At 35.7% G+C, this 26581-nt stretch overlaps 1 protein-coding gene across 3 annotated transcripts in view; it reads right to left on the bottom strand.

Moving 5' to 3' along the window:
• Positions 1–26581, bottom strand: part of KRAS (KRAS proto-oncogene, GTPase) — a 45643-nt gene that overhangs the window by 13565 nt on the left and 5497 nt on the right. For all 3 annotated transcript variants that reach the window (XM_030804504.1, XM_030804505.1, XM_030804503.1), the window contains exons 2-4: positions 26441–26562; positions 8403–8581; positions 6835–6994 (exon numbers count right to left, since the gene is read on the bottom strand). In XM_030804504.1, the coding sequence (XP_030660364.1) occupies positions 6835–6994; positions 8403–8581; positions 26441–26551 (450 nt within the window). In that variant the 5' untranslated portion in view covers positions 26552–26562. The remainder of the gene's footprint in view (positions 1–6834; positions 6995–8402; positions 8582–26440; positions 26563–26581) is intronic.

Below are 26581 nucleotides of genomic sequence, written 5' to 3'. Positions count from 1 at the left end.
GCTACTCATTAAGCTCTTAACTAGCACACAATGATTTTTTTGAGAATAGGACTTGTTGCCACATATACTCATTTTGTGTTTTTTCTGTTTTTTTTTAACTTTTTCTTTTTTTTCTTTTTTTTTTTTTTTTTGAGATGGAGTCTCACTCTGCCGCCCAGGCTGGACTGCAGTGGTGCAATCTCGGCTCACTGCAACCTCCGCCTCCGGGTTCAAGCGGTTCTCCTGCCTCAGCCTCCCGAGTAGCTGGGACTAGAGGCATGCACCACCACGCCCCACTAATTTTTGTATTTTTAGTAGAGGGGGGTTTCACCATATTGCCCAGGCTGGTCTCAAACTCCTGACCTTGTGATCCGCCTGCCTCAGCCTCCCAAAGTGCTAAGATTATAGGCATGAGCCACCGTGCCCAGCCTACTTTTGTTTTTATACACATATACTCATTTTCAAATGTCACTTATTAAACTTTAAGAACAATTGAAAAAACGTAAGGACAATAGTATACAACTTTAAATATGTAAATCTTTTAAAATCAAGAGATTGACAACATTTTCAACTCAACTATTATCTAAAAACATACTTGTGAGGCTATGGAAACAAAGCACTCCATATAGAGAAAGAACTGTTAACCAAAGTATCATTCTAAATCTTGCTAGACTATGCTTTTACTAAGAGATTTTGTTTTAAGTAAGTTTTTGTTCCTGTTGAATCTGCAAATTCTTGCAAAACTCTGTCAAGGAGGCAACACATCAAATACCCTAACTATATACAGATGCAAGACTACCAGCCTTTTGCGGGGGAAGGGCATGGAGGAACAAGATGTATTCTAAAACCCAACTGTGCATCCCTCACTTTCTCAAGAAACCTTGCCACCCACAGCCTATCTCATGTACTACTGAAATGCAGAAAAACCACTGCTTGGGAGACTACCATGGTGCACAGCAAGTGCACAGTAACTGTTCCATCAATTTTTAACTCATAAAAAGCTAAAGTTCAAAATACTGATCTCATGTACACAAACTCAACTACTATTAAACAGAGACATAGCACATAAGGAGGTTGTTTTGCAAAGCATTCTTTAACAGGGTTCTTCTAACAATTAATTTAAATATCTAGAAATTAACAACAAAACCAGGAAATTAATCACTCAACATTTTTAGGTTCGTAAAACTAATTTTCACATTATATTTAAATTGAGACCCCCAGAGAGCAGAAAAGCCGAATGAAGAGTAACAGATACCCCGAAAACTCTGCTTCTGTCATTCACCTTACTGAACCCTCCCACTTTTGATTTTAGCAGACTGGAAAACACACAGTTCTCACGGTGTCAATGTTTCAAATTTGACAGCTTTTGCCAACATGGCCATGCACTGTCCAAAGGGACCAGGAATATCTGTCAACAACCCAGATAAATGTGAACTAGGTAACAGTCCTTATACACTAGGAACATAGGGACCACACAATGTACTAGCAGAAAATAATTCTATTTGCCTTTCAGATATGGACTGAACTGAGTGTAAAGAATATGTAATGCATTATATTCTAGCCAAGTAATTAGCTTTTTAAAATTACAAGTTATTACGTTGGTAAAAAGATATATTCTGCAATTCTTATCTTAAAAAGTACAGCTGGGCACAGTGGCTCACGCCTGTAATCCCAGCACTTTGGGAGGCCAAGACGGGCAGATCACGAGGTCAAGAGATTGAGACCATATTGGCCAACATGGTGAAACCCCGTCTCTACTAAAAATACAAAAATTAGCTGGACGTGGTGGTGTGCGCCCATAGTCCCAGCTACTCAGGAGGCTGAGGCAGGAGAATCGCTTGAATCCGGGAAGCAGAGGTTGCAGTGAGCCAGGATCGCGCCACTGCACACCAGCCTGGCAACAGTGAGACTCTGTCTCAAAAAAAAAAAAAGTACTAGAGGCCAGGCACAGTGGCTCATGTCTGTAATCCCAGCACATTGGGAGGCTCAGATGGGAGGATCACTTGAGGCCAGGAGTTCAAGACCAGCCTGGCCAACATGGCAAAACCCTGTCTCTACTAAAAATACAAAAATCAGTCAGGCGTGGTGGTGCGTGCCTGTAGTCCCAGCTGCTCGGGAGGCTGAGGCACAAGAATTGCCTGAACCCAGGAGGAGGAGGTTGCAGTGAGCCAAGATCCCACCACTGCACTCCAGCCTGGGTGACAGAGGGAGACTCTGCCTCAAAAAAAAAAAAAGAGTACTAGGGTAAAATTTCTATTTCCTTTTCGTGAACTATGTAAGTTTTACTTTAAGATTATTAAGGTTAGCCTGTAAAATACAAAAGTTTAACCTAACATCTAGTAGCTAATCAAACACTAAAGTTACCCAGAGAATTAGGAATCAGCATATTACAGCCAATAGGCCAAATGCAGCCACAGCCTTTTTTTTTTTTTTTTTTTTTTCTGAGACGGAGTCTCGCTCGGTCATCCAGGCTAGTGTGCACTGGCATGATCTCGGCTCATTACAGCCTCCGCCTCTCAGGTTCAAGCAATTCTACTGCCTCAGCCTCTTCAGTAGCTGGGATTACAGGCGCCTGCCACCACCACCATACACCTGGCTAAGTTTTGCATTTTTAGTACAGACGGGGTTTTCAACCATGTTGGCCAGGCTGGTCTCAAACTCCTGACCTCAGGTGATGTGCCCACCTCGGCCTCCCACCTCATTTCTGGGATTACAGCCATGAGCCACAGTGCGCGGCCAGCCTATTTTTATACGATGCACAAGCTAACAATGATTGTTGCAATTTAAAGGGTTATAATTAAAAAAAAAAAAATGCAAGATACCACTTGTGGCCCTCAAAGCCTAAAACATTTACTATCTTGGCCCTTTACAGAAAATGTTTGCCAGCTTCTGATTTACATGGATGAGAACTTCTAAATGAATGTTTTGTTCCTTTAACCGGAATATAATTCTTTTTGGGTGTTTATGTGTTTTAGGCTCATGATCAAGACCCCAAAAATTAGGGCATAAAACAACCTGCTGATAAAATACAACAAGGATATGCACACTAATTTTGTTTAAAAAACAAATAAGGGCCAGGCGCGGTGGCTCACACCTTTAATCCCAGCACTTAGGGAGGCCAAGGCGGGTGGATCACGAGGTCAGGAGATAAAGACCATCCTGGCTAACACGGTGAAACTCGTCTCTACTAAAAATGCAAAAAATTAGCCAGTAGTGGTGGCGGGCGCCTGTAGTCCCAGCTACTTGGGAGGCTGAGGCAGAAGAATGGCATGAACCCGGGAGGCGGAGCCTGCAGTGAGCCAAGATCCCGCCACTGTACTCCAGCCTGGGTGACAAAGCAAGACTCCGTCTCAAAAAAAAAAAAGAAGAGAAAGAAAGAAAAAAATAAATAAATAAGCTGAATAACAGATGAGTAACAAAATACTCTGCAGAAAAGAGGGCTTGACATTTTCACCAGTAACTGGAGATGTAAAATTTATTAAAATTCCCATATTTCATTTTATAATCTCTACAGTTACTCGGAATAGCTCTTTAAAGTCTTCCAGAAGCATGCAAATATCAAATTAATTTCAACAGAGGAAGATTAATAGACTTTTGAAAGGCAAATTAATTTCTAGGCAAATCAACAAGTCCATTTAATAATAAAAAGAAATCAAAGAACAGAAATTAAATATCTAATTTATAGTTTAGCAACATAAATTACATAGTAACATCGGTGAAAGAGGATATAAAAGAAAGGTTGAGTGCTCTGTTAAGAAGTACAAGTATTCTTTTATACTGTATCCTTCCATATTTTAATTAGATGATCCACATAAAAATGTCTACAAAGCAAATTTAAGTTCATCTACTTACATATTATATACCTTCAAGAAAACAAATCAAACGAAAAAACCCAAGGCCACAAAACTGTATAAAACCTAAAAATCTCTTATAAAAGGAAGCCAGATAGTTTTCTGATTAAATATGAATGCTGTGTTGTATTAAAGTATTAAGGTCAAATAGCAAGAATCAATTAGTACTTCTGAGGTAGTAATCATACAACCACCAAAAAGGAGACACAGCTATTTTAGGATATTATCAAATGAGAAGTGGACAGCAACCAAGTGGGACTAACAAGACTCTTTTTATGTCCTCTACTGCTTTTCTACGCGAAATATGGTCCAAGTACCAAGAAAAATACTACCTGGGAGCTTGTTGGAAATGCAGACTCGGTCCCCACCTAAACCTTCTGAATTAGAATCTGGATTTTAATAAGCCCAACTGATTTGTATGCATAAGAAAATATAAGAAGCACTTCTTTACCGCAACCCCTTAAAACATTATGCAAAGTCTCTTAAATTTTTTCTTTTCTTTGTGAAATGTAAGCTAAAATGTTCAGTGGTATAAAAAGCATCTTTTAAAAGTTGTAAGTAAAGCAAATATAAAACAACAATGGTAGAATCTAGATAGTATATTTGCAAATGTTTTAAATAAAACTCAATTTTGTATTTGAAAATGTTTCATAAGAAAATGCTGGAAGACAAAGTAATAAATATTAGAATCATGTTTTCTCAGTACCTTCTCTCCTAAGAAAAATCAAGGAGACTGGTTATAGAAGACCAGTAAAAAGAAAAACAAAAACCAAGCCTCTTCCTAGTCTTTGGAACCTGGAAATGGATTTATGTGAAATCTTAATTCCTCTAAAGTAAAGTGATATGATATATACCAAGTTTAACCTATAAATCAGGTTTTAGTAAAATTGCCAGAGAAATCTGTATAATGGTCAAACTGGAGAAATTCAGTTTTTAATCCTCCCAAAATGACTTGAAGTAGAATTTACTGTTTCTTTACTATGTATCGAATTTGTATAACTAGGAAGAGGTACATATGCTCTCCTACTAGGGAAATATAACATATATATTAGCTGGATAATGATTTACATTTACATTTTTGCACCTTTATGAAATTTGATAAACTTCTAGAATGCTTGTTTTTATATGTTTAACAACGTAAAAGTTGTTCATCAATTTTTTTTAACTCCTAGCATTACAGAAGTTAATTTCTACAAAACTGGTTTTCTGGGCTCACAGGTAAATGTAACCAGAAAAAGCCCTAAACAAACTTATGGAATATAGATGGATCAATTTCTTAGTACAGTCATGTACCACATAATGACATTTTGGTCAAGAAGAGATTGCATATGTGATAGTGGTCCCATAAGATTATAATGGAGTTTAAAAGTTCCTATTGCCTAGTGATGTTATAGCCATCCTAACATTGTAGCACAACACATTACTCACGTGTTTGTGGTGATGCTGGTGTAAACAAACCTACTGCACTGTCAGTTGTATAATGGTAGAGCACCTACAATTATACACCATACTTAATACTTGATAATAGTAATAAGTGACTATTACTGGTTTATGTATTTACTATACTATACTTTTTATTGTTACAGTGTACTCCTCCTATTTACTAAAAAAAAAAAAAAAAAAAAAAAGTTAACTATAAACAGCCTTGGATAGGTCCTTCAGGAGGTATTCCAAAAGAAGGCAATGTTATTATAGGAGATGACAGCTCCATGTGTGTTACTGCCCCTGAAGATCTTCCAGTGGGACAAGATGTGAAAGTGGAAGACAATGATATTGATGGTCCTGACCCTGTGCAGGCCTAGATTAATGTGCATGCATGTCTTAGTTTTTAACAAAAAAGTTTAATAAGTAAAAACAAATAAAAAATTTTAAATATGGAAAAAAGCTTACAGAATAAGGATATAAGGAAAGAAAAATTTGTATAGCTGTATAATGTGTTTGTGTTTTAAGTTGTATTACAAAAGTCAAAATGTTAGGAAAAATTAAAAAGTTTATTTAAAAAGTTACAGTAATGTTAATTTATTATTGAACAGAAATTTAAAAAATATATAAACTTAGGGTAGCCCAAGTGTACGTTTAGACACACACAACTTACCATTGTGTTAACAATTGCCTATAGTCATTAGTACAGTTACATACTGTACAGGTTTGTATCCCTGGGGCAAGAGACTATACTATATATCCCAGGTGTATAGTAGGTTATACCACCAAGGTTTGTGTAAGTATACTCTATGATGTTTGCACAGTGACAAAATCACCTAACAATGTATTTCTTAGAAAGTATCCCTGTCATTAAGAGACATATGACTACATGTAACAATTAATTCCTTCCTATCTTTATGTATTCATTTCCTATATGTTAAACTCTTCATACAAACAGGTTAAATAATAGCAACTGAAATTATTTTATTTTACCTAAAGAAAAAGTCATTTTTAAAACAAAGATGATTTTTGAAACAAAATTCAGGTTCTCTCTGGCAATAATTTTTGTCAGAAAAATGCATTAAATGAATAACAGAATTTCCGCTGGCTTTCTGGGTATTTTCTTTCTTTAATGAGACCTTTCTTCAAAAATAAACATATCCTCAAAAAAATTCTGCCAAAGTAAAATTCTTCAAATACAACAACATTTAACCTAGAAACATGACATAATGGTTTAAAAGTACTACTGAAATAGAAAACTCAAAAATTTGTTGCCCTGTTCTTTATTTATATATATATACATATGTAACCATGGAAAAAAAAATCCCCACATCTCTTGAATTCTAAATGTTAACATGTGCTCAGAATTGAAGAGAAATTTTCAATGTAGAAAGAAACCAAAGCCAAAAGCAGTACCATGGACACTGGATTAAGAAGCAATGCCCTCTCAAGAGACAAAAACATTTACTAAATATTGTTTTATTTCCTAGTATAGCATAATTGAGCGAAAAACTTATATTAAATGACATAACAGTTATGATTTTGCAGAAGACAGATCTGCATTTATTTCAGTGTTACTTACCTGTCTTGTCTTTGCTGATGTTTCAATAAAAGGAATTCCATAACTTCTTGCTAAGTCCTGAGCCTGTTTTGTGTCTACTGTTCTAGAAGGCAAATCACATTTATTTCCTACTAGGACCATAGGTACATCTTCAGAGTCCTTAACTCTTTTAATTTGTTCTCTGGGAAAGAAAAAAAAGTTATAGCAGAGGCATTAGTAACACATGTATCTTTCAAAACCTGTCCACAACTTTTGTCACAAAATTTGGCTGAAAGAAAACAATGTAATTCCTAGTTTCCACTACACCAAATTTTCCTTCCTTCTTCTACCAGTTATTTTTTTCTTTACCTTTTTAAACAGAAACCTTGTATCTCTCTCAAAAGATCAAATACCTAGAAGTATAGTAAAACTATAACCTAATAGGTTAATATGCAGGTAGATCATAATAGTAAAACAGAAACTACTGAAAAATTCTAGACCCAAAGTGCTATATGAGACTATAATTTTAGAAACATGTTAAATGTGTAAAGATAAAAAATATTTTACAAAACCCTGAATTAAAGCATTGACATAATTTTCATATTACTTTTTCAAAAAACAAAGTGGACAAGTAGAAAGATTTTGATTTCTAGGTAGACAACACTGAAGTTACTACACCACTTATTCCATTAAAAGCCCTTCTACATGTTAATCATTTTCAATATAACAAGTGCATAAACTCTAAATTTGGGGTGAAATTACATTCCCTCACAATTTTAGGTGACTTTCAAAGATGCAGCACAAAAGAAGGAGCAGAGCAGACAACAGTCAGAATTGGCTCAAATTCCCAGTTCCTCCACTATTAGCTGGGTAAACCTGGATAATAGAGCTGAAATTTTGTAACTCCTCTACAAAAAATACTACCACTACCACCCACCCAAATGTCTTTTGCTCTATTACTAGACTATACAGTAAATATGCTGTAACAATGTTCTTCAATAAAATGTTAAACTTCTTATAACTAGGCTAACTCATTATTACATGACATAGCCAGTGAGTGATTTATTTGCTTAATATGTAGTTTTTGGAAAACTAAACCCTCAAAGAAACAGAATATAAAATAGTACAATAATGATTATTTTAATAGTTTTATGCAGCTTTGTTAGATTTAAGAAAACTGTAATGCCCAACTGTTTATCCAATCCAAGCAATTCTACGCTATACACACATGATTGCTTTTAAGACTGTTAAACTGACACCATCTCAAATCATCTTTTCATATTCTTTTTTATGGTTTTCCTTTTTAATGATGTATCTAAAAAGTTTAAAGTCTTGCTTTTGCAGAATAGTCAAGAGTACAGAAGGTTGTGGAGTCAAACAGGCCTAGGTTTCAATCCCAGCACCACCACTACTGATGCAGTCTGGAGCAAGTTACTCCACTGCTCTAATCCCTCAAGAACTTCATTTATAAAACAAGGATATTACCTACCTCATAAACATTATTTTAAAATTTTTATTAGATATTATATGCATGGAATTAGCAAAGACTCAAAAAATAAAAACTATAATTACTCCTCAATGTCAACTTATTATATTCAATTTAAACCCACCTATAATGGTGAATATCTTCAAATGATTTAGTATTATTTATGGCAAATACACAAAGAAAGCCCTCCCCAGTCCTCATGTACTGGTCCCTCATTGCACTGTACTCCTCTTGACCTGCTGTGTCGAGAATATCCAAGAGACAGGTTTCTCCATCAATTACTACTTGCTTCCTGTAGGAATCCTGAGAAGGGAGAAACACAGTCTGGATTATTACAGTGCACCTTTTACTTCAAAAAAGGTGTTATACACAACTCAACAACAAAAAATCCAATTTAAAAATGGGCAAAGGACTTGAAAAGACATTGCTCCTGCTCCAAAGATGACGGACAAATGGCCACCAAGCACCTGAAAAGATGCTCAACATCATCAATCGTCAGGAAAATAAAATCAAAACCATGAGATGCTACCACATACCCATTAGCATTGGCTATTATTAAAAAACAAAACAAAAAAACTCAAAAAATGGAAAATAAGTGTTAGCAAGGATACAGACACTGAAATCTTTGTGCATTGCTGGTGGGAATGTAAAATGGTGATGCGATTGTGGAAAACAGTGGTAGTCCCTCAAAAAGTTAAACACAGAATTACCATATGATCAGCAATTCCATTCCTAGGTATATAACCAAAAGAACTAAAAACAGGGACCCAAACAGATACCTGTACACCAGTGTTCACAGCAGCACTATTTATAATACCCAAAATGTAGAAATAACTTAAGTGTCTGTTAACAGATGAATGGATAAACAAAATGTAGTATATACATACGGTAGAACATTATTCAGCCATAAAAAGGAATAAAATTTCATATAGGTTGAGCATTAATGCAGGTTAATCCAAAAATCTGAAATCCAAAATGCTCCAAAATCTGTAATTTTAGAGCCTGACATGATGCTAAAAGGAAATGCTCACTGGAGCATTTGATTTTGGATTTTTCTTTCATCTTTTTTTTTTTTTTTTTTTTTTTGGAGAGATAGGGTCTTATGTTGTTCAGGCTGGCTGAACTCCTGGGCTCAAGCGATCCTCCTCCTGCCTTGGCCACCCAACGTGTTGGGATTACAAGCATGAGCCACTGGGCTCCATCTGATTTTGGATTTTTGGATTAGGGATGCTGAACCAGTTAAGTATCTAAGAATATTCCAAAATCCAAAAAAAAAAAATCTGAAATCCAAACCACTTCTGGTCACAAGCATTTGGATAACAGATGCTTCAACCTGTATGTACATGCTACAACACAGATGAACCTTAAAAACATTATGCTAAATGAAATAAGCCAGACACAAAAGGACAAATAACACATAATTCCACTTATATGAGGAACCTAAAATAGGCAAATTCAAAAAGATGAAAAGTAGACTAGAGATTACCAGGGGCTGTGGGAGGGAGGATTACTGGGGACTATTTGACAGGTACAGAATTCTAGTTTGGGATGATAAAAAAAGTTCTCAAAACAGATAGTGCTAATGGTTAGACAACATGGTGATAGTTGCACAACATTATGAACACACACTGAATTGAACATTTAAAATTAACTACCATGGGCCGGGCGCAGTAGCTCACACTTGCAATCCCAACACTTTGGGAGGCTGAGGTGGGCGGATCATGAGGTCAGGAGATCAAGACCATCCTGGCCAACATGGTGAAACCCTGTCTCTATTAAAATACAAAATATTAGCCGGGCGTGGTGGCGGGCGCCTGTAGTCCCAGCTACTCAGGAGGCTGAGGCAGGGGAATTGCTTGAATCCGGGAGGCGGAGGCTGCAGTGAGCCGAGATCGCTCCACTGCACTCCAGCCTGGCAACAGAGCGAGACTCTGTCTCCAAAAAAAACAAAAACAAAACAAACAAAAAAAAACTACCATGGTAAACTTTATGTGATGCATATTTTACCACAAAAAAAATCTTTTTAAGGTCTTATATGGAGAGCCAACAATGCAAGTGTACATACTGGTAACAAAAAGTTATCAACAAAACAAAATAATTTCAAAAATGGGATAGCTCTACCAACTCTATTATTCAAGATGATTTAAATGACAAGAAAAATCAATCAACTTATAAATAATTGTCATGCATCTATTTTATTTATAGTGAAAGGCACACATAAGGAAATGGGCAATACTCAAGATTATAATGCCCTCATCCACTTCTGAAAACTGTGGAAAAATAATCTAACAGCCAGATGGATATCCCTAAAGAGCAATATTGTTTCATCTGCAAATTCTGAGGGGCCTCTTTTTTTCTTTTCTAAAAAGAGAGAGACAACTGCAACTATAAGATTGAGTAAAAGAAGGGAGTAACTTTAACAGAATCTTGAAATAAAAATCTGATTTTCTTTTGACTTTTGGGTAATACTTCTGCCTAAGATTTCACACATTCTGCCAAAACAGTCCTCAAAAAATACGGTAAAGGGATATTACAATGTGAAGCCATGAAATCACGAAATAAGATGCAGGGCTAACAGCAGGTATAAAGCATAAACATAAAGGCAATTATTTTCTTAATGTTCCACATGTGGGCTATAGTATTAATGTAACCTTTTTTTTTTTTTTTTGAGATGGAGTCTCGCTCTGTCGCCCAGGCTGGAGTGCTGTGACGCAATCTTGGCTCACTACAACCTCTGCCTCCTGGGCTCAAGCGATTCTCCTGCCTCAGCCTCTTGAGTAGCTGGGATTCTAGGAGCACGCCACCACGCCCGGCTAATTTTTGTGTTGTTTTTTTAGTAGAGATGGAGTTTCACCATGTTGGTCAGGCTGGTCTCTAACTCCTGACCTCGTGATCTGCACGCCTCAGCCTCCCAAAGTGCTGGGATTACAGGCATGAGCCACTGCGCCCAGCCTCTAAAGTATCTTTAGTTCATGAATTACTCTGTAGACCATTCTATCAGAGGGAGAAAAAGAGAAAGAATGGTCATTACAAATGTTGTTAGTAAAGTATTTCAAAATGTTTACAGTATAAGAATATAAAGATGTAAGTGCAGCATGATCACAATAATGTGTTTATGTATTTATATAAATGTAATATGTGTTTAAAAACTGGTAATATATACATCAAAATGTTATAAAGGTTATGTCTTTGATGGAGATAATTTAAAAGACATTTATCTTGGCCGGGTGCGATGGCTCACGCCTGTAATCCCAGCACTTTGGGAGGCCATGGTGGGCAGATCACCTGAGATTGGGAGTTTGAGACCAGCCTAACCAACATGGAGAAACCCCATCTCTACTAAATATACAAAATTATCTGGGCCTGGTGGTGCATGCCTGTAATCCCAGCTACTCGGGAGGCTGAGGCAGGAGAATCATTTGAACCCGGGAGGTAGAGGTTGCAGTGAGCTGAGATTGTGCCATTGCACTCCAGCCTGGGCAACAAGAGCGAAACTCCGTCCAAAAAAAGACATTTATCTCTTATCTCTTTTCTTTGTACTAGATGCTATGTTAAATGTTTTTCTTTGGTTTTCAATTTTTTAAAGTGTAAAAACCTACCATATTAGACTATAATTTTGTGCTTATCTTTTAAAGCATATGGTATTTTCCAAACCGTCTATAATAAAAATTAATTATGTCACCAGTCAGAAAAAAGGATGGATATTTATTTTCTAAATAAGAGGCTCTTTAGTAGAGATTTGAGCATCAGTTGACATTTACTTATTTTAGCCTATTCTCTTATTAAATACTTGAAAGAACTTCTATAGATCATAAATTAACAACCATTCTAAAGAGTAATGAAAAAGCAGGAGGTGGGAGCAAAGTACAGTCTTAGAGTCAACCCATTACCCAGGCATGGCTACAGAGCATGTAAAGCTGACCAAAGACTTTTCCTACCTACTGCCGTCACTTCACATTCTTTTTTTTTTTTTTTTTTTTTTTTTTTTTTGTTGAGATGGAGTCTTGCTCTGTTGCCTAGGCTGGAGGGCAGTGACACGATCTCAACTCACTGCAACCTCTGCCTCCCAGGTTCAAGCGATTCTCCTGCCTCAGCCTCCCGAGTAGCTGGGACTACAGGCACGTGCCACTGTGTCCAGCTAATTTTTGTATTTTTAGTACAGATTGGCCAGGCTGGTCTTGGACTCCTGACCTCAGGTGATCCGCCTCAGCCTCCCAAAGTGCTGGGATTACAGGCGTGAACCATCGCGCCCAGCCTGCCACCTCACATTCTTTACTTACCAACGTAGGCTAAGTATCCCTACTCTGAAAAACCAAAATCCAAAAATACTTCTGTGTCCTAAGCATTTCATATAAAGAATAGTCAACCTGTAATGTTGGATAGTAGTAGTTTATGTACATATTTCATAAAATGCTTCCATGGTGAATACACCAGCAGGACCGAGAAACTGGGAAAGCAGTCCCCTATTCACTGATAAATCTCATTCCTATTATCTTTTCCCTACCAGACCTTAAAAATATCCATAGCAAAGTTCTAAGACAGATTCAGTTTCAAAGTAATCTACAGCCTACTCATAAACAATACTGTTGATTAGAAATAAAAGGTTTAGGTTAAAAATTCAGTATTTTTAGAGTTAATTTTAACTAGGGTCCTCATTCTTAGAAGTGCAATTAGTCACTGAGCTATTTTCAGTGCAACTTGGTAAAAACTAAAGAAGAAAAAGTGTTAAATGAAATATGATCTAAAAAGAACGGATAAATATAAAGAGAAAACAAACGCAACAAAAATTATGTATTAATAAAAATTCTGTTCCAACTTCAGGTCAGGCCATAAGAAATAGTCATCCCCTGCTATACACACGGCATTGGTTCCAAGACCCCCCGCCAGCCTCCAGTCCTACAGTTGGCCAGGAACATCCAGGTATATGAAAAGTCAGCCCTCCATATCTGCATTTGGTTGGGGAAAAAATGTGTATTACAAGTGGACCCATGTCATTCAAACGCATGTTGTTCAAGGGTCAACTGTATTTGGAGGAAAAAAAAAACTATGCATCAATGTAGACTCTTTCAAAAAAATTAGAGTCTAAATAAAGGTTCAGCAAGCTACTGGCCCACAGGCCAAATCTTGCCCACTGTTTTTGTATTGCCCATTAGCTAGGAATAGTTAAATAGCTGTTTAAAAAAACAAAAACAAAAACCCAAGACTATGTGACAAAGACCCATATGGCCCTTCATAGAAAAGTTTGCCAACTCCTGCTGTAAGTTAATAACTCTTCACATTATTTGAAGTATTCTCAACACATATTATTTATTCTCTATATTTTTTTTAAATTTACCACTCTGAGAAAGTACTGGTTATGAAAACCCAACTGATTTTAAAACACAGAGATTCTATAATGAAACTATTTAATAATGGAGCAAAGACAAGGATGAAGGTGTTACGTTTTTAATTAGTATTTCCAGTCTTTCAAAAAAGTAAACTTTTAAATTAGGTACATAAGTTACCAAGGTTAGTAATTTGTAGCCTTAGGAAACTATGATAAAATAAAGTAACTTAAACTAACTCACAATAAAATATTAAATGAAGGAAAGTTATTCCCCATAGTCCCCTCACTCCCAGCTAAAATATTATTTTTTCCATCTACATAAGTCATAAAAAATTTTTCTACATGAATTCAAACATTTCTGGTGATATAGTAAGCACAATATTTTTGGAAAGCAATTACAGTATTTATCTAAAGTCATTCAAATGTTCATAGCCTTTGACAGAGTAATGCTACTATGGGAAATTATGCTAAGAAAATATGTGGTTTTTTTTTTAAATGACAGTTATAAAGAGATTCTTAACATGGCGTCCTAAAATGTCTTACAAAGAAAATTTACCTAAGCATTTAAAACTGACCCACAATCTTGCACCATTTACCTATCTTCAAAATATATCCTACATCCAACCACCTACCACCACCACCACCACCACCACCACTATCCCCCTAGTCCATGATAACTATTTTGTCTCAGGCAATCTGCAGCAATTGCTTCCTAGCAGGTATCCCTGCTGTTAATCTTATGATATATTCTCCACACAGCAGCAAATGATAGTTTATAAATGTAGGTTAGGGCCAGGCACCATGGCTTACACCTATAATCCCAACACTTTGGGAGGCCGAGGCAGGTGGATCACCTGAGGTCAGGAGTTCAAGACCAGCCTGGCCAACATGGTAAAATCCCATCAAAAATACAAAAAATACAAAAAAAAATTAGTCAGGTGTGGTGGTACATACCTGTAATCCCAGCTACTTGGGGGGCTCAGGTGGGAGGACTGCTTGAGCCAGGAAGGAAGAAAATGAATGAATGAATGAATGAATGAATGAACGAAGGTAGGTTAGATCATGTCATTCACTTGCTCAAAGTCCTCCAATAGCACTCCTCAGTCTTAAAAATAAAAATGCAAAGCATTCTTCCTTCCGTGGTACCTCCTATGTTTCCTTCATAGCATGTATTATAATTTGTAATTATGTATTTACTCGTGAAATTGTTTAAGTCTGTATCCTCTACTAGGCTTTAAACTCCGTGTTGGTAGGGCTCACGCCTGTTTTACTCACCACTACACACCCTCTACCTAACAGTATTGAATGCTATAGGTAATCAGTACTGCCTCTTAAATAAGTGAATGAATCCATTTGATGCAAATATATGCAGATACTAAAAAATGAATGGAAATTTTTATTAGAATTACGCAGTTAACATAAACACAATTTAACAGATTTTTCAATTATATAATACAAATCCTTCTCAAATATTCTGAAGATACTACATATTTGAAATGAATGTTCACAACAAATGCCCCACTTTCAATGTAACGGTTTGCAAAGGTAGATTTTTTAATCTTTCAACAATTTGTTTTAAAATCTGTGTTTCAATGTTCTCTTAGGAAAACAAGCACAGATTTAAGATACTATAAATTTTATCAAGACAATGAAGCTGTTAATTTTTAAATTACAATATATATTAAGAATAATTTAATAAATTTTACCTTCAATTAAATTGTATATAATATGTAAAGTTTTATGTAAAAATACAACCACAACAATACACACAGAGATTTTAATACATTTATGGGAGGGAAGAAAATAAGACTAGGGAAAAGAATGCAGGAGTCTTCAACAGTATTAACTTTCCTATCTTGGAAAAAAAAAAAAAGAGCTAAACCAAATGTAGCTAAATGTTAAGATATGAAAGAGCTGGCTGGTACACACATGAGATTCATTATGGTACTATTCCATAAAGCACTAAGAGTGCACCCATTTTATCATTACTTAAAATGGATTTCATATTTTTAAATTTTTGTTGCTTTGATAAGCTACAAATTTTTATTGTTTTCATACCAATTTATTTGAGGAGTAATAATGTTATATACACTTTTTTTCTTATCTTCATATTTATCGCCAACGTGTGTCCTTTGCTCATGTGGAATTTTAATCTTCTTTTACACTGACTTGCACAATTTTTTTAATGAAGTGTTTCCTGGTTTATTAAATGCCCTTATTTTGAGGAATTTAGAAGCTAACTCATTCAAGATAAGATAACCTCATTAACCAGAACATCGTTTGTCATTTTCCCATTATAATTAATAACTAAATTATTCAGTGTGTTCACCTTTTAACATACTCGAGTATGGGTTTTCCAACTCAGGCAGTGACCCTGACACAGAAAGACATATTCCATGTATCAAAACAAAACAATATATACATTCCAAGTATAGATTTTACTATATTGTAGTAAACAAAAAACCTAAAGAAACTAATAACTTTTACTAAAGGTAATCATATTACTATTAATAGTAATTACAGCAGTCAACACTTACTGAACCCTTACTTATATGCCAGATACTGTCATAGGCATATTACAAACATCGTCTCATTTAATCTCCACCTTCATGCTGCCAATTCATGAGATGCTCTTCTCTATATGACTAGAACTGCTGAAAATGACAATAATATATTACTTGGGGATTTCCTCTTGAAATTGTACATTCTCTTAATGTATTAAGTATTGTAAGGACTTTTTACATACTGCTTAATAACACCTGTAGGAAAAGATGAGAAACTTTTACTCAATCAATGCTCAAGTACTTTACGTTACTCTTCCGAAAGGTTATTTAAATTCACTGTAGAATGATGTGCTCCACACTTTTAGTTTATAAGCCATCAAAGACTGTTGTAGACTGTCAGAATTATAATAGGGAAGACATGGGGAATTTAGGGTATGTAAACAGAGGCTGATGAGTTCATTCCCATCTACCCACATCAGTCTCCCTTGTATCACAGAAACACTTATTGAAAATCTAGGTGTCACATTCCATGTCACACATTATAGTTTCTGACCTCAAGCAACTAAGGTGAGTGGAAGAGACATGAACGTAAATAAATAATTAAAGTGAATGTAACACCATATGCAAGACGAAGTACAATGGTGGCACACAGGAAAGATCAACTTTGTATGAATTAAGAAAGACAGGGGAGGGGAAGGACATTCCAAGCAAGAAGGAGCAAAGAGAATGTAAAAAACATAGAACAGCATGTTGAGGACACAGAACCAAGGAGCTCCATATAACTTTAGCTCAGAACAGCGGTCCCCAACTTTTCCGGCACCAGGGACCAGTTTCATAGAAGACAATTTTTCCATGGACTGAGTTGGGGGTGATTTCAGGATGAAACTGTTTCACCTCAGACCATCAGGCATTAGTAAGATTCTCCTAAGGAGTATGCAACCTAGATCCTTGCATGGGCAGTTCACAACAGGGTTCACGCTCCTATGAGAATCTAATGCCACCGATCCGACAGGAGCTAAGGCAAGTAATGCTCACCTCCTTCCGGCTGTGCAGCCCAGTTCCTCACAGGCCACAGGTGGGTACCAGTCCGCAGCCCAGAGTTTGGGGATTCCAAAGGCTTAGAGGATCTCTAAGGCTTAGAGGCCTTAGAATAAGCACCAAGAAGTGAAACTGGACAATCAAGCAGGGGCCAGCTTATGGAGGGTCATGTGTATCATATTAAGGAGTTTTAAACTTCATCCTACACAAAATCACTAAAAGGTTTTTAAAATAGGAAGGGAGATCAGATTCATTACTAGCATTATTATGACAAATTATAGAAAGGGACAAAATGTTTTGGTCCTTCCCAGACACTGCCTCATCATACCCACTCAGATGCACCAGTAGCAGCCAAAGGCACCTCTGCAGGGATTAAGCCTCAGCGACAAGGGGCCCCTCTTCTGAGCTTCCAGTTCTGATAACCCCCAAATCTTCCCAGCATTCCCTGAATCTTAGGAGTAGTGGCCATTCTTGATGTTACTGTGTTACTTCCGTGTTTTTTTGCCTTTCAGTCTTCCAACACCTAATTAGTTCTCCGTGCTGAAATATCTAGTGTGGTTTCTGCTTTCTGGACTAGACTTTTGACTTCTATAAATGTTAAAAATGGGTGGAAATAAGAGAGAGAGAAGAAGGGGGGAGGGAGGGAGAGAGGGGAGCAGAGACTTGGAGATGAGCTAGGAATTATTACAAGAAATGACAAAACTTGAACTAAGGCAGCAACAGCAGTATGGATCGAGATTAAATAGATTTGAGAAATACTTAGGTAAAATTGTTGGTAGGAACGTAAATAGTACAATCACTATGGAAAACCACTTGGCAGTTCCTCAAAAAGTCAAAGACAGAGCTACCATATAACCCAGCAATTCCACCTTAGATATACACCCAAGAGAATTGAAAACATATGGTCACACACCAACGTGTACATAAATGTTTATAGTGGCATTATTCAAAATAGCCAAAAAGAGGAAATCACTCAAATGCCCATCAAATGAACAGATAAACAAAATAAGGTATATCCATATAACGGAGTATTACTCAGCCAGAAAAAGGAATGAAGAAATGATCAACAAGCAAAAACATAGATGAACTCTGAAAACATCATCCTATGTGGAGGAAGCCAGACACAAAAGGCCACGTCCGTACGATTCTCTTTATATGAAACAATCAGAGTAGACAAATCCACAGAGATGGAAAAATTAGCAGTTTTTAGAGGCTGGTGGGAGAAGGGATTGGGGAGTGGCTGCTAATGGATGTGGGACTTCTTTTGGGGTGATAATAACATTCTGGAATTAGTAGTAATGACTGCACAACCCTTGTGAATATACTAAAAACCATGCACACTTGAAAGGGGTAAATTGTATGCTATGTGAATACATTTCAATTTTTTAAAATAACAGAGCTTACTGACAGGCGATGAGTACAAAGGGGAGGGTGAAGGAAAAGATGAGTGATATTGGGCATGCTGAATTCCCTATACTCATGGATTGTCCTGGTGGATATGACCTGCAGGCTTCTTGATATACATACATGTCTGGTGCTCAGGACAGAAGTCCAGGCTAGAGATAGACTTGGGAGTCTTCGATCTATGGACAGTGAAAGAACTTCACTTATTTGTGCCGTGGGCTTGGGCAAACTACTTTATCTCACATCTTCTCTAAGCTATTGTTCCTTCAGCTGTGAAAGTAGGTAAAAAACTGCATACAGGATTTTATACATAGATTAGTATTAAAGACCATGAAAATCTCTTTATAAAATGAAAAGTGCTATAAAAAGTTAACTGCATTATTTTATATACTACATGCAGGCCGAAAAGTAGGGGCAGGCCACTGGCTACTGGGAACTGTTCAGAAACAGTATCTTCTCCTTACAAAATCATTGGGCATCTATAGTTGAAATGATTTTGCAAAACTGGTCACCATATTTCAAAATAAATATAATGGAGCTGGACAAATCACAGGGAAGGATAGCTAAAACTAAAGGCTATGAAGGATTTCTGTTTTGATTAGGGAGTGAAGATGTTAAAGAGCTTATTTTCATGGCAGAATTTTCAACTAAAAACTAAGACATTCACTAAAAGTAAGGATAAAGAAAACAAAGACTTCTTTACTAAATGCTGGATACTTAAAATTATAAGAATGGTGAACATTAGCTTAGTACTAGACAGAATTAAGTGTGTACTACTCACGAGAGAAAAAACTAGTTCAAAAATCTGAAAGAACTCAAGGAAAATTTATATGACAAATTTTGAAAATAAGGATATAATGAGCATACATGTGTAACCTGTTCAAGTCACATGGCATTTGCCCACAAGTGATCACTTGAAGTCTAGGTAAGAATGAGAGGCTGGAATGACCATGGATCCAATCTTAATGCCAATATAATGTTCATGTTTTATATTATATACCTCTCAGATATTATTTACTTAGCCTTAATAGCAATTTCCTTAATCCAAGACTACATGTGAATTATGTAATATATTAAGGCTTGAAAAGAAGCATGAAATAATCTAATGGTATCTGAAACTTTAGTGCCCTTTTCTCTCTCCAAAATGAGTATTTACTTTTCCCCCAGCTCCAACGGTATAAGCTTATTTTAAAAAACTAAAACACCACAAAGAATGAGGGAGTAATTTTGTTTTTAGATGAAATCATACTCAACACAAGGTGCTGTGACCCAGCTTCACTTACATAATGGACATTTTTGAACATCAGTATATCTAAATCTACCTAATATTTCCAACGACTATGTAATTTGTATGTATGGAGATAACATAATTTATTCACCCATTCTCTACTGGTAGACATGAAGATGATTTCCATTTTTTTAAAATCATAAACAACACTGCAATAAACATTCTTTTATATACATCTTAAACATTTATCCAATTAAATCCTTGGATAAATTTCAAGAAGTTGAATTACCTGGTCAAAGGACATGTAGTTTACATTTTGAAACATATTTCCAGACTGACCTCCATAAAGTCTGAGGGTCTATACTGCCACTACAGTGCAAGGCGCGCACTTCTCCATACCCTTCCTAGCAGTTATCATTTTAACCTTAGCCAATATGAAAGTACAGAAATGTTATTTATTGTTTGAACTTGCATCATATTCATGAAGGAAGTGTCTTTTTATATGTTCATGTTATTTATTTTATTTCTTTTTTGGGAGACAAGCTATTTATATCTTTAGTACCCCCCATCCCTTCTTCTCTATTTGTGTGTTTGCTTTTCTCTAATTCATATATAAGATAGCTTCCTGTTACATGAACCAAATGGTTTTTCTAGGTTTTCATTTGTCTTCTATCTTTGTTAAAGAAAACTTAATTTTTATGCAGCCAGATAGCTCAATTTTTTCCCAAATGTTTGCCTTAATGGTTTAAGAATACTCTGATAATGAGAAAGGAGTCTCGCTTTTCTCAAGGGAGAAAAATATTTATCCAAATTCCACAAATAAGGAAACCTAAAGTTAAATCACTCAGTCTATGTTACTTAGATAATACTGCAAGATCCATAATTTAAGAATGACATTATCATTTTTATTTCACAAGTGTATAGTTTAGCATTAAAATTTATACAAGGAGGAACAGGGTAGAACTGGGGTTCTCACTGGGGGAGAAAGAAGGTGAAAAATAGTTAACTCTTGGTTTCTTAATAACATGCATTTCTGAGCTCTGTGCCTTGAAAAGGGTCTAGAAGCAGTGACACTGCTGAGGCGGGCAGATCACGAGGTCAGGAGTTCGAGACTAGCCTGGCCAACACGGTGAAACCCCGTCTCTACTAAAAATACAAAAAGTAGTTGGGTGTGGTGGCGCATGCCTGTAATCCCAGCTACCCAGGGGGCTGAGGCAGGAGAATGGCTGGAACCCGGGAGGTGGAGGCTGCAGTGAGCCAAGATCGCGCCACTGCACTCCAGCCTGGGCAACACAGCGAGACTCCATCTCAAAAACAAAAAAAATTAATAGAAATAGTGAAAATAAAATATTTGAAAGGATTAAGGAGGGACACAGTACCTTAGATACTTTTTTCAATGTTTTATTTTGAAAAAATTTCAAACCTATAGAAAAGTAGTAAAAAATAGTACAGCGAATAGCCTCAGCCTCCCAAAGTGCTAAGATTACAGGCATGAGCCACCACACCTGGCTTATTTCTACTAATTTCTATATTAAGATCCCAATAATTTAACTGTTCCATAACCTACACATATGAAATAATAATGGTTAAGAGATGCCAAGAAATGCAATGCTCTTAAGTATAAAGCCTCTAAATTAAGTCATATATAATTAGCATGATTGCCTAGAAACACTGCTCTTCAAAATAAAGTTGGCCATCCATATCCATGGGTACTGCATCTATGGATTCAACCAATTATGGATAGAAGATATTCTGAAGAAAAAAATCCATGAAGTTCCCAAAAGTAAAACTTGAATTTGCCATGTACTAAGTACTACTTTGAACCCACATGAATGAACTGATGTGCAGGCATTGTAATAGGTATTATAAGAAATCTAGAGATACCTAAAACTAATAAGCTCCATGAAGGCAGGAATCTGGTCTATTTTGCTCCTCAGTGTATCTCTAGCCCATAGGAAGACTGCATGGTACAAAGTAGGCAGTGAAGAACATTTCTAGGATTAAGGAATTAGTTGTATTGTTAAAACCAGAATCTCAGGAGATTCCAAACCATAAAATCATTTTTTCTTTTCACTTACTTCCATTACCAACTTCCATTTGTATGTTTTTAAAGCTTTAGATTTATAAAAACGCAAGGTAGAAAAAAACCATGACCACTAAAGTTTTATATTCAGGTCTTAATAAATACTTACTAAACAAATACTTATTCTTAATTTGACCTAAATACAGTACTTGAGTTTTGTGTTAGTTTATTCTAAAAATCAGGTGCTCACAACTATTCTACAGTCCTGTAAAACTCTACAAAATGTGAACTTTCACAATTTGCCACTTCTGAATAGGACCCTCATATCACCCCCTGTAACACACCACCAAGCCTTGGACTCCATTAAGCAGCTCCTGAGTGCATGCAAAGAAGCTGAGAGAGCCACACTGCTGCCTTTTAGTCCCTTCAACAAAGTAAGCTCAGTAAGTGTTGACAACTGAACCACCCTATTTTCTTATATACTGCCTCGTTTCCTTTCTTAGTTCAGTATACTCACCTACTTATTTAATTAGTTAGGCCTAACTAATACAGACAGTAATCTTTATATTAATATTAGCAGAGAGTAAAAATGATACTTTAAGTTTTTTGAAATCAATCATATAAAATAAGACTTTTAAATAAAACGAATATATTTATAAATTGATGACACCCATAGTTTAAACAGGGAAACTACACAAACTTAGGATTTCATTGTTACTTGTTATAAAGCAAATAATTTGACCAGTAGAGGGCACTCACAAAAGTGGGGAGAGCTTCACAGCCTTGAAGAGAAATGATTTATAAAATTGCTGTGTGTGTCTGATTTTAAAAACAGAATGTTTTAATAGAACACTGGACTAAGCTAACATATTATTAATGTACAAAAGGTAAAGTTTAAATCTTTGTTATACTTGAAAATCTAACATAAACCTTATGTCAGGGACATGAATTAGACGGTTTAAAGGATGTTTAAAGCTACAGGTTAACATATCAGGGTTTGGACCCTAACACTACTGAGGTTTGGGGTCAGATAACCCTGTTGTGGGGGCTTTCCTGTGCACTGCAGAAGTTTAATATTAGGTTGGTGCAAAGGTAACTGCAGCTTTGCCATTTAAAGTAATAGCATCTACTCAACAGATGCCAGTAGCAGTCCTCTCTCCCCCAAGTTGTGGCAACCAAAAACGTCTCCACATTTTGCCAAATGTCCCCTGGAGGGCAGTCACTCAACTATCCCTCATTGATTACTACAGATATATGTATAAACTCAGAAGAATTAACAGCTTACAAATTACATAAGGCTTTTCTTATACCACTCTTCGGTATCAGTTTAATTTTACAAATTTTCTCTCTATAATCTACATACTTCACTCGTAGGTAAAATGAATTCTACAATGAACATGGAAAAACAAAAGAAACTGAAAATTGATAAACCTTCATAAATAAATACTCTACAGCTCAGAACACTAAAGATGAAACAAACCAATCCAATGATTAATCTGGTCTTCCTTACTGAATACGAAACTGTTCCATCAAAGAAGGGCATAATACTTGAACTGAATTATAAGTGCCACAATAAAAGCATGCAGATGTCAAACAATTAGAGCCTGGGAAAAAATACTTCTTGCTATAAGTATTCTTACTAGCATATTATATACAGTAGATACTTAATATATATTTGGTAAGTGATCAACTAATTCTGATCTCTGTAACTACCTACATTTTTTTAAAACGAGACTTTTCTTTTTCCGCCAAATTTTACCTTAGGAAAAAAACTTCAGGGTTTTGATAATAAGTGATCTCTGAACTATAAAGGTATATATTTCTAGCCAAGTATTGTGTTTGGGGGCTATTTTGAGTTTTCAATAATCTTGCCCTAATAAACAAGGTATTTCATTATCTCTTTAGTGGGCTTCATAAAAGGTAACAACATATACTTCACAACACAAGTAAAGGTGATTATGTGCACAGCCTCAAATACAAACATACTCCATCTATGTGTCATACCTGAATGATTTTACATCATATCTCTGCCACTAAGTTGCCATTAGATAGTAGGCTAAGTTCAAATTTTGGTATACTTACAAATCTGAATTAGTCTCCATTAGTAAGTATTTTCTGAATTTGAAAGACAGCTAATTTTCAGTTTTAAAAAGTTATACAAGAGTACAGTGCAAATTCTACTTAACTTGGTCTCAGAGAATTTAAATTCAAATCCCACCACTTATTAGCTATGTAATCCCTTAGGTGAGTTACAACCTCTCAGAGACATTATTGAAAGAAACAATAGCCACTCTCCTTACTATCTCTTAGTGTAAATTTTGCAAAATCTAAATCACCAAAAAATACAGTATTACTTGATTTAAATTTTTAAAAAATTTATTTCCATTTTAAAGGTAGAAAAACTGCTAATAATTCCAAAATGTGCAGGCATATCCTTTCTAATTTTCTCTCTGATCCACACTGATTGGTAAATACCAATCAAAACCTACAATGGCAGTGAAATCCCCATATCCTCCTAAATTTTTAGCTTTTTACAATAACATGGAGTCAGCATTTCCATTTAACCAACTATTTAACTACTAAGTTCTCCTGCCTTTCTTACAGTTTAACTACACCAAGAACTTAATGTAATGTGTCAGTTCTCTCAGAGACTCACTGTAACTTGGGAGATAAGAGATAATCTCAGATACCTTTTCCCAGGGGACTAAACTACGTCAGGGACCGTCAGTTTCAAAGTTCACAGGTAATCAATGCTTCCCAGAGTCAAGTCTTCTGGTTTGGCAGAAATCATAAGCAGAGTTATAGGTTTAAGTTTATAAACTTTTTCAACCTTCCCCCCAAATAAAGGCTTAACTGTTAGCTTTATTTCTTCAACATTTATATTGCATTTTAACAATCATTAGCGAAAGGTTTCCTAACCCACTTTATCACATTCATGACGTCATGCTGTACATACTCATATAGCACTCATGACCTCTGATTGGAAACAAAGTGTAATGGAATTTCTCAGATTTTCAGGGAAGACGGACAGCATTTCCAGTAAAATTACCTTCCAAAATCCCAGGAAAACTTTCAGGCATAAAGTGAATTATATTAAAACTTCCTTTTACATCTGATTTAAATAGTAGAGTCTGCCAAGTAACCCTGAATTTGCAATACAGATTAAAATCGGTGCACTATTCAAACCTCTTCAAAGAAACAAACAAAACTATACTACACATTGAATTAACCTGTCAAAAGTAAATATAGAGAGACTATTGCATAGGCAGTCTACTTCTATTAGACTGTTCCCCTTTACTGTTGTAAATTCTTAAAATTGGAAGCCAAATAAAGTTGCTTCTATGTTTAAATCAAATCTTTGCACACAGGCATTATTTCTCCACTTTTTTATAGTACCAAAAATACGTGACGTTTCCTTATGATTAGTTATCTAATCAATTCTCCAGGTTCTAAACTGCATAAATATCTTCCCAAGGCCACCAATGCCCTCAGAACTTACCTCAGTGTAAAGTGTTTCTTCAAGACATTACACAGTACAGTATGTTAATAGGACACTTTGACCTGTTCTAGATTTCACAGCTTGGAACTTGAAGAAAGTTCTTAGAAATTTTTCAGAACTGATTTTTTAGTACACTAGATGTGGAATAAATGCTAAAGGATTAGGACTTCTTAACCCAGGGTAAAGAAGCCTAAGAAATAATCTAACAATATAGGGCTATTTCAAAGACAAGGTGATATGCTTATTCTCCATCTCCACTGATGTTCAATTTAACATGAAGATTCAAATTACATGTAAAATATGCTAATAAATATGTTCTGAAAATGGGTTAACAAGGACAGTTGGGGAATGTCCCCTCCTGGAGGTCTTTGAGATTGAATAAATCCTCATCTGCTTGGGATGGAAGTTCTACTACATGACCTTTCAAGGTGTCTTACAGGTCTTTACTTATCATTCTGCTGCTGGCCTTTGGTAAATTTTCATTAAACTAAAAAAACTGAAAATAATCCTCAAAAACATGGTAACAATTTAAATTTACGCAAGGAATTTTTTTTTTTAAATCCTAGTATTTCCTTGAGTAAATTTAAAAATGACAAAGCAAAGATAAAGTTGGTAATAGTACCTTTATATAAATCACACCTTAGGCAAATAATTCATTTTTTAAAATTTATCTGGTAGTTGTAGGTTCTCTAATGTTGAGAAGATAGGAAAATACTGCTAATGAAGTTTAAAAAAAATCAACCATCAAACAATTACATTTCACTAGTACAATTAAATCTAACCTTTACATATGATGTCACAATACCAAGAAACCCATAAAAATAAAAGTTACAATAAAAAGATTGTCTTTTAGGTACAGATAGGATACAAATTTCTACCCTCTCACAAAACTCTGAAATACACTTCCAGTCAAAATGCACAGAGAGTGAACATCATGCACCTTGACATACTCCCAAGGAAAGTAAAGTTCCCACACTGATGGTTACATATAACTTGAAACCCAAGGTACATTTCAGATAACTTAACTTTCAGCATAATTATCTTGTAATAAGTACTCATGAAAATGGTCAGAGAAACCTTTATCTGTACCAAAGAATGGTCCTGCACCAGTAATATGCATAATATTAAAACAAGATTTACCTCTATTGTTGGATCATATTCGTCCACAAAATGATTCTGAATTAGCTGTATCGTCAAGGCACTCTTGCCTACGCCACCAGCTCCAACTACCACAAGTTTATATTCAGTCATTTTCAGCAGGCCTTATAATAAAAATAATGA

Source organism: Nomascus leucogenys, chromosome 23 (assembly GCF_006542625.1).
Source record: "Nomascus leucogenys isolate Asia chromosome 23, Asia_NLE_v1, whole genome shotgun sequence".
Lineage (NCBI taxonomy): Eukaryota > Metazoa > Chordata > Mammalia > Primates > Hylobatidae > Nomascus > Nomascus leucogenys.
This window is presented reverse-complemented; position numbering and strand designations above follow the sequence as displayed.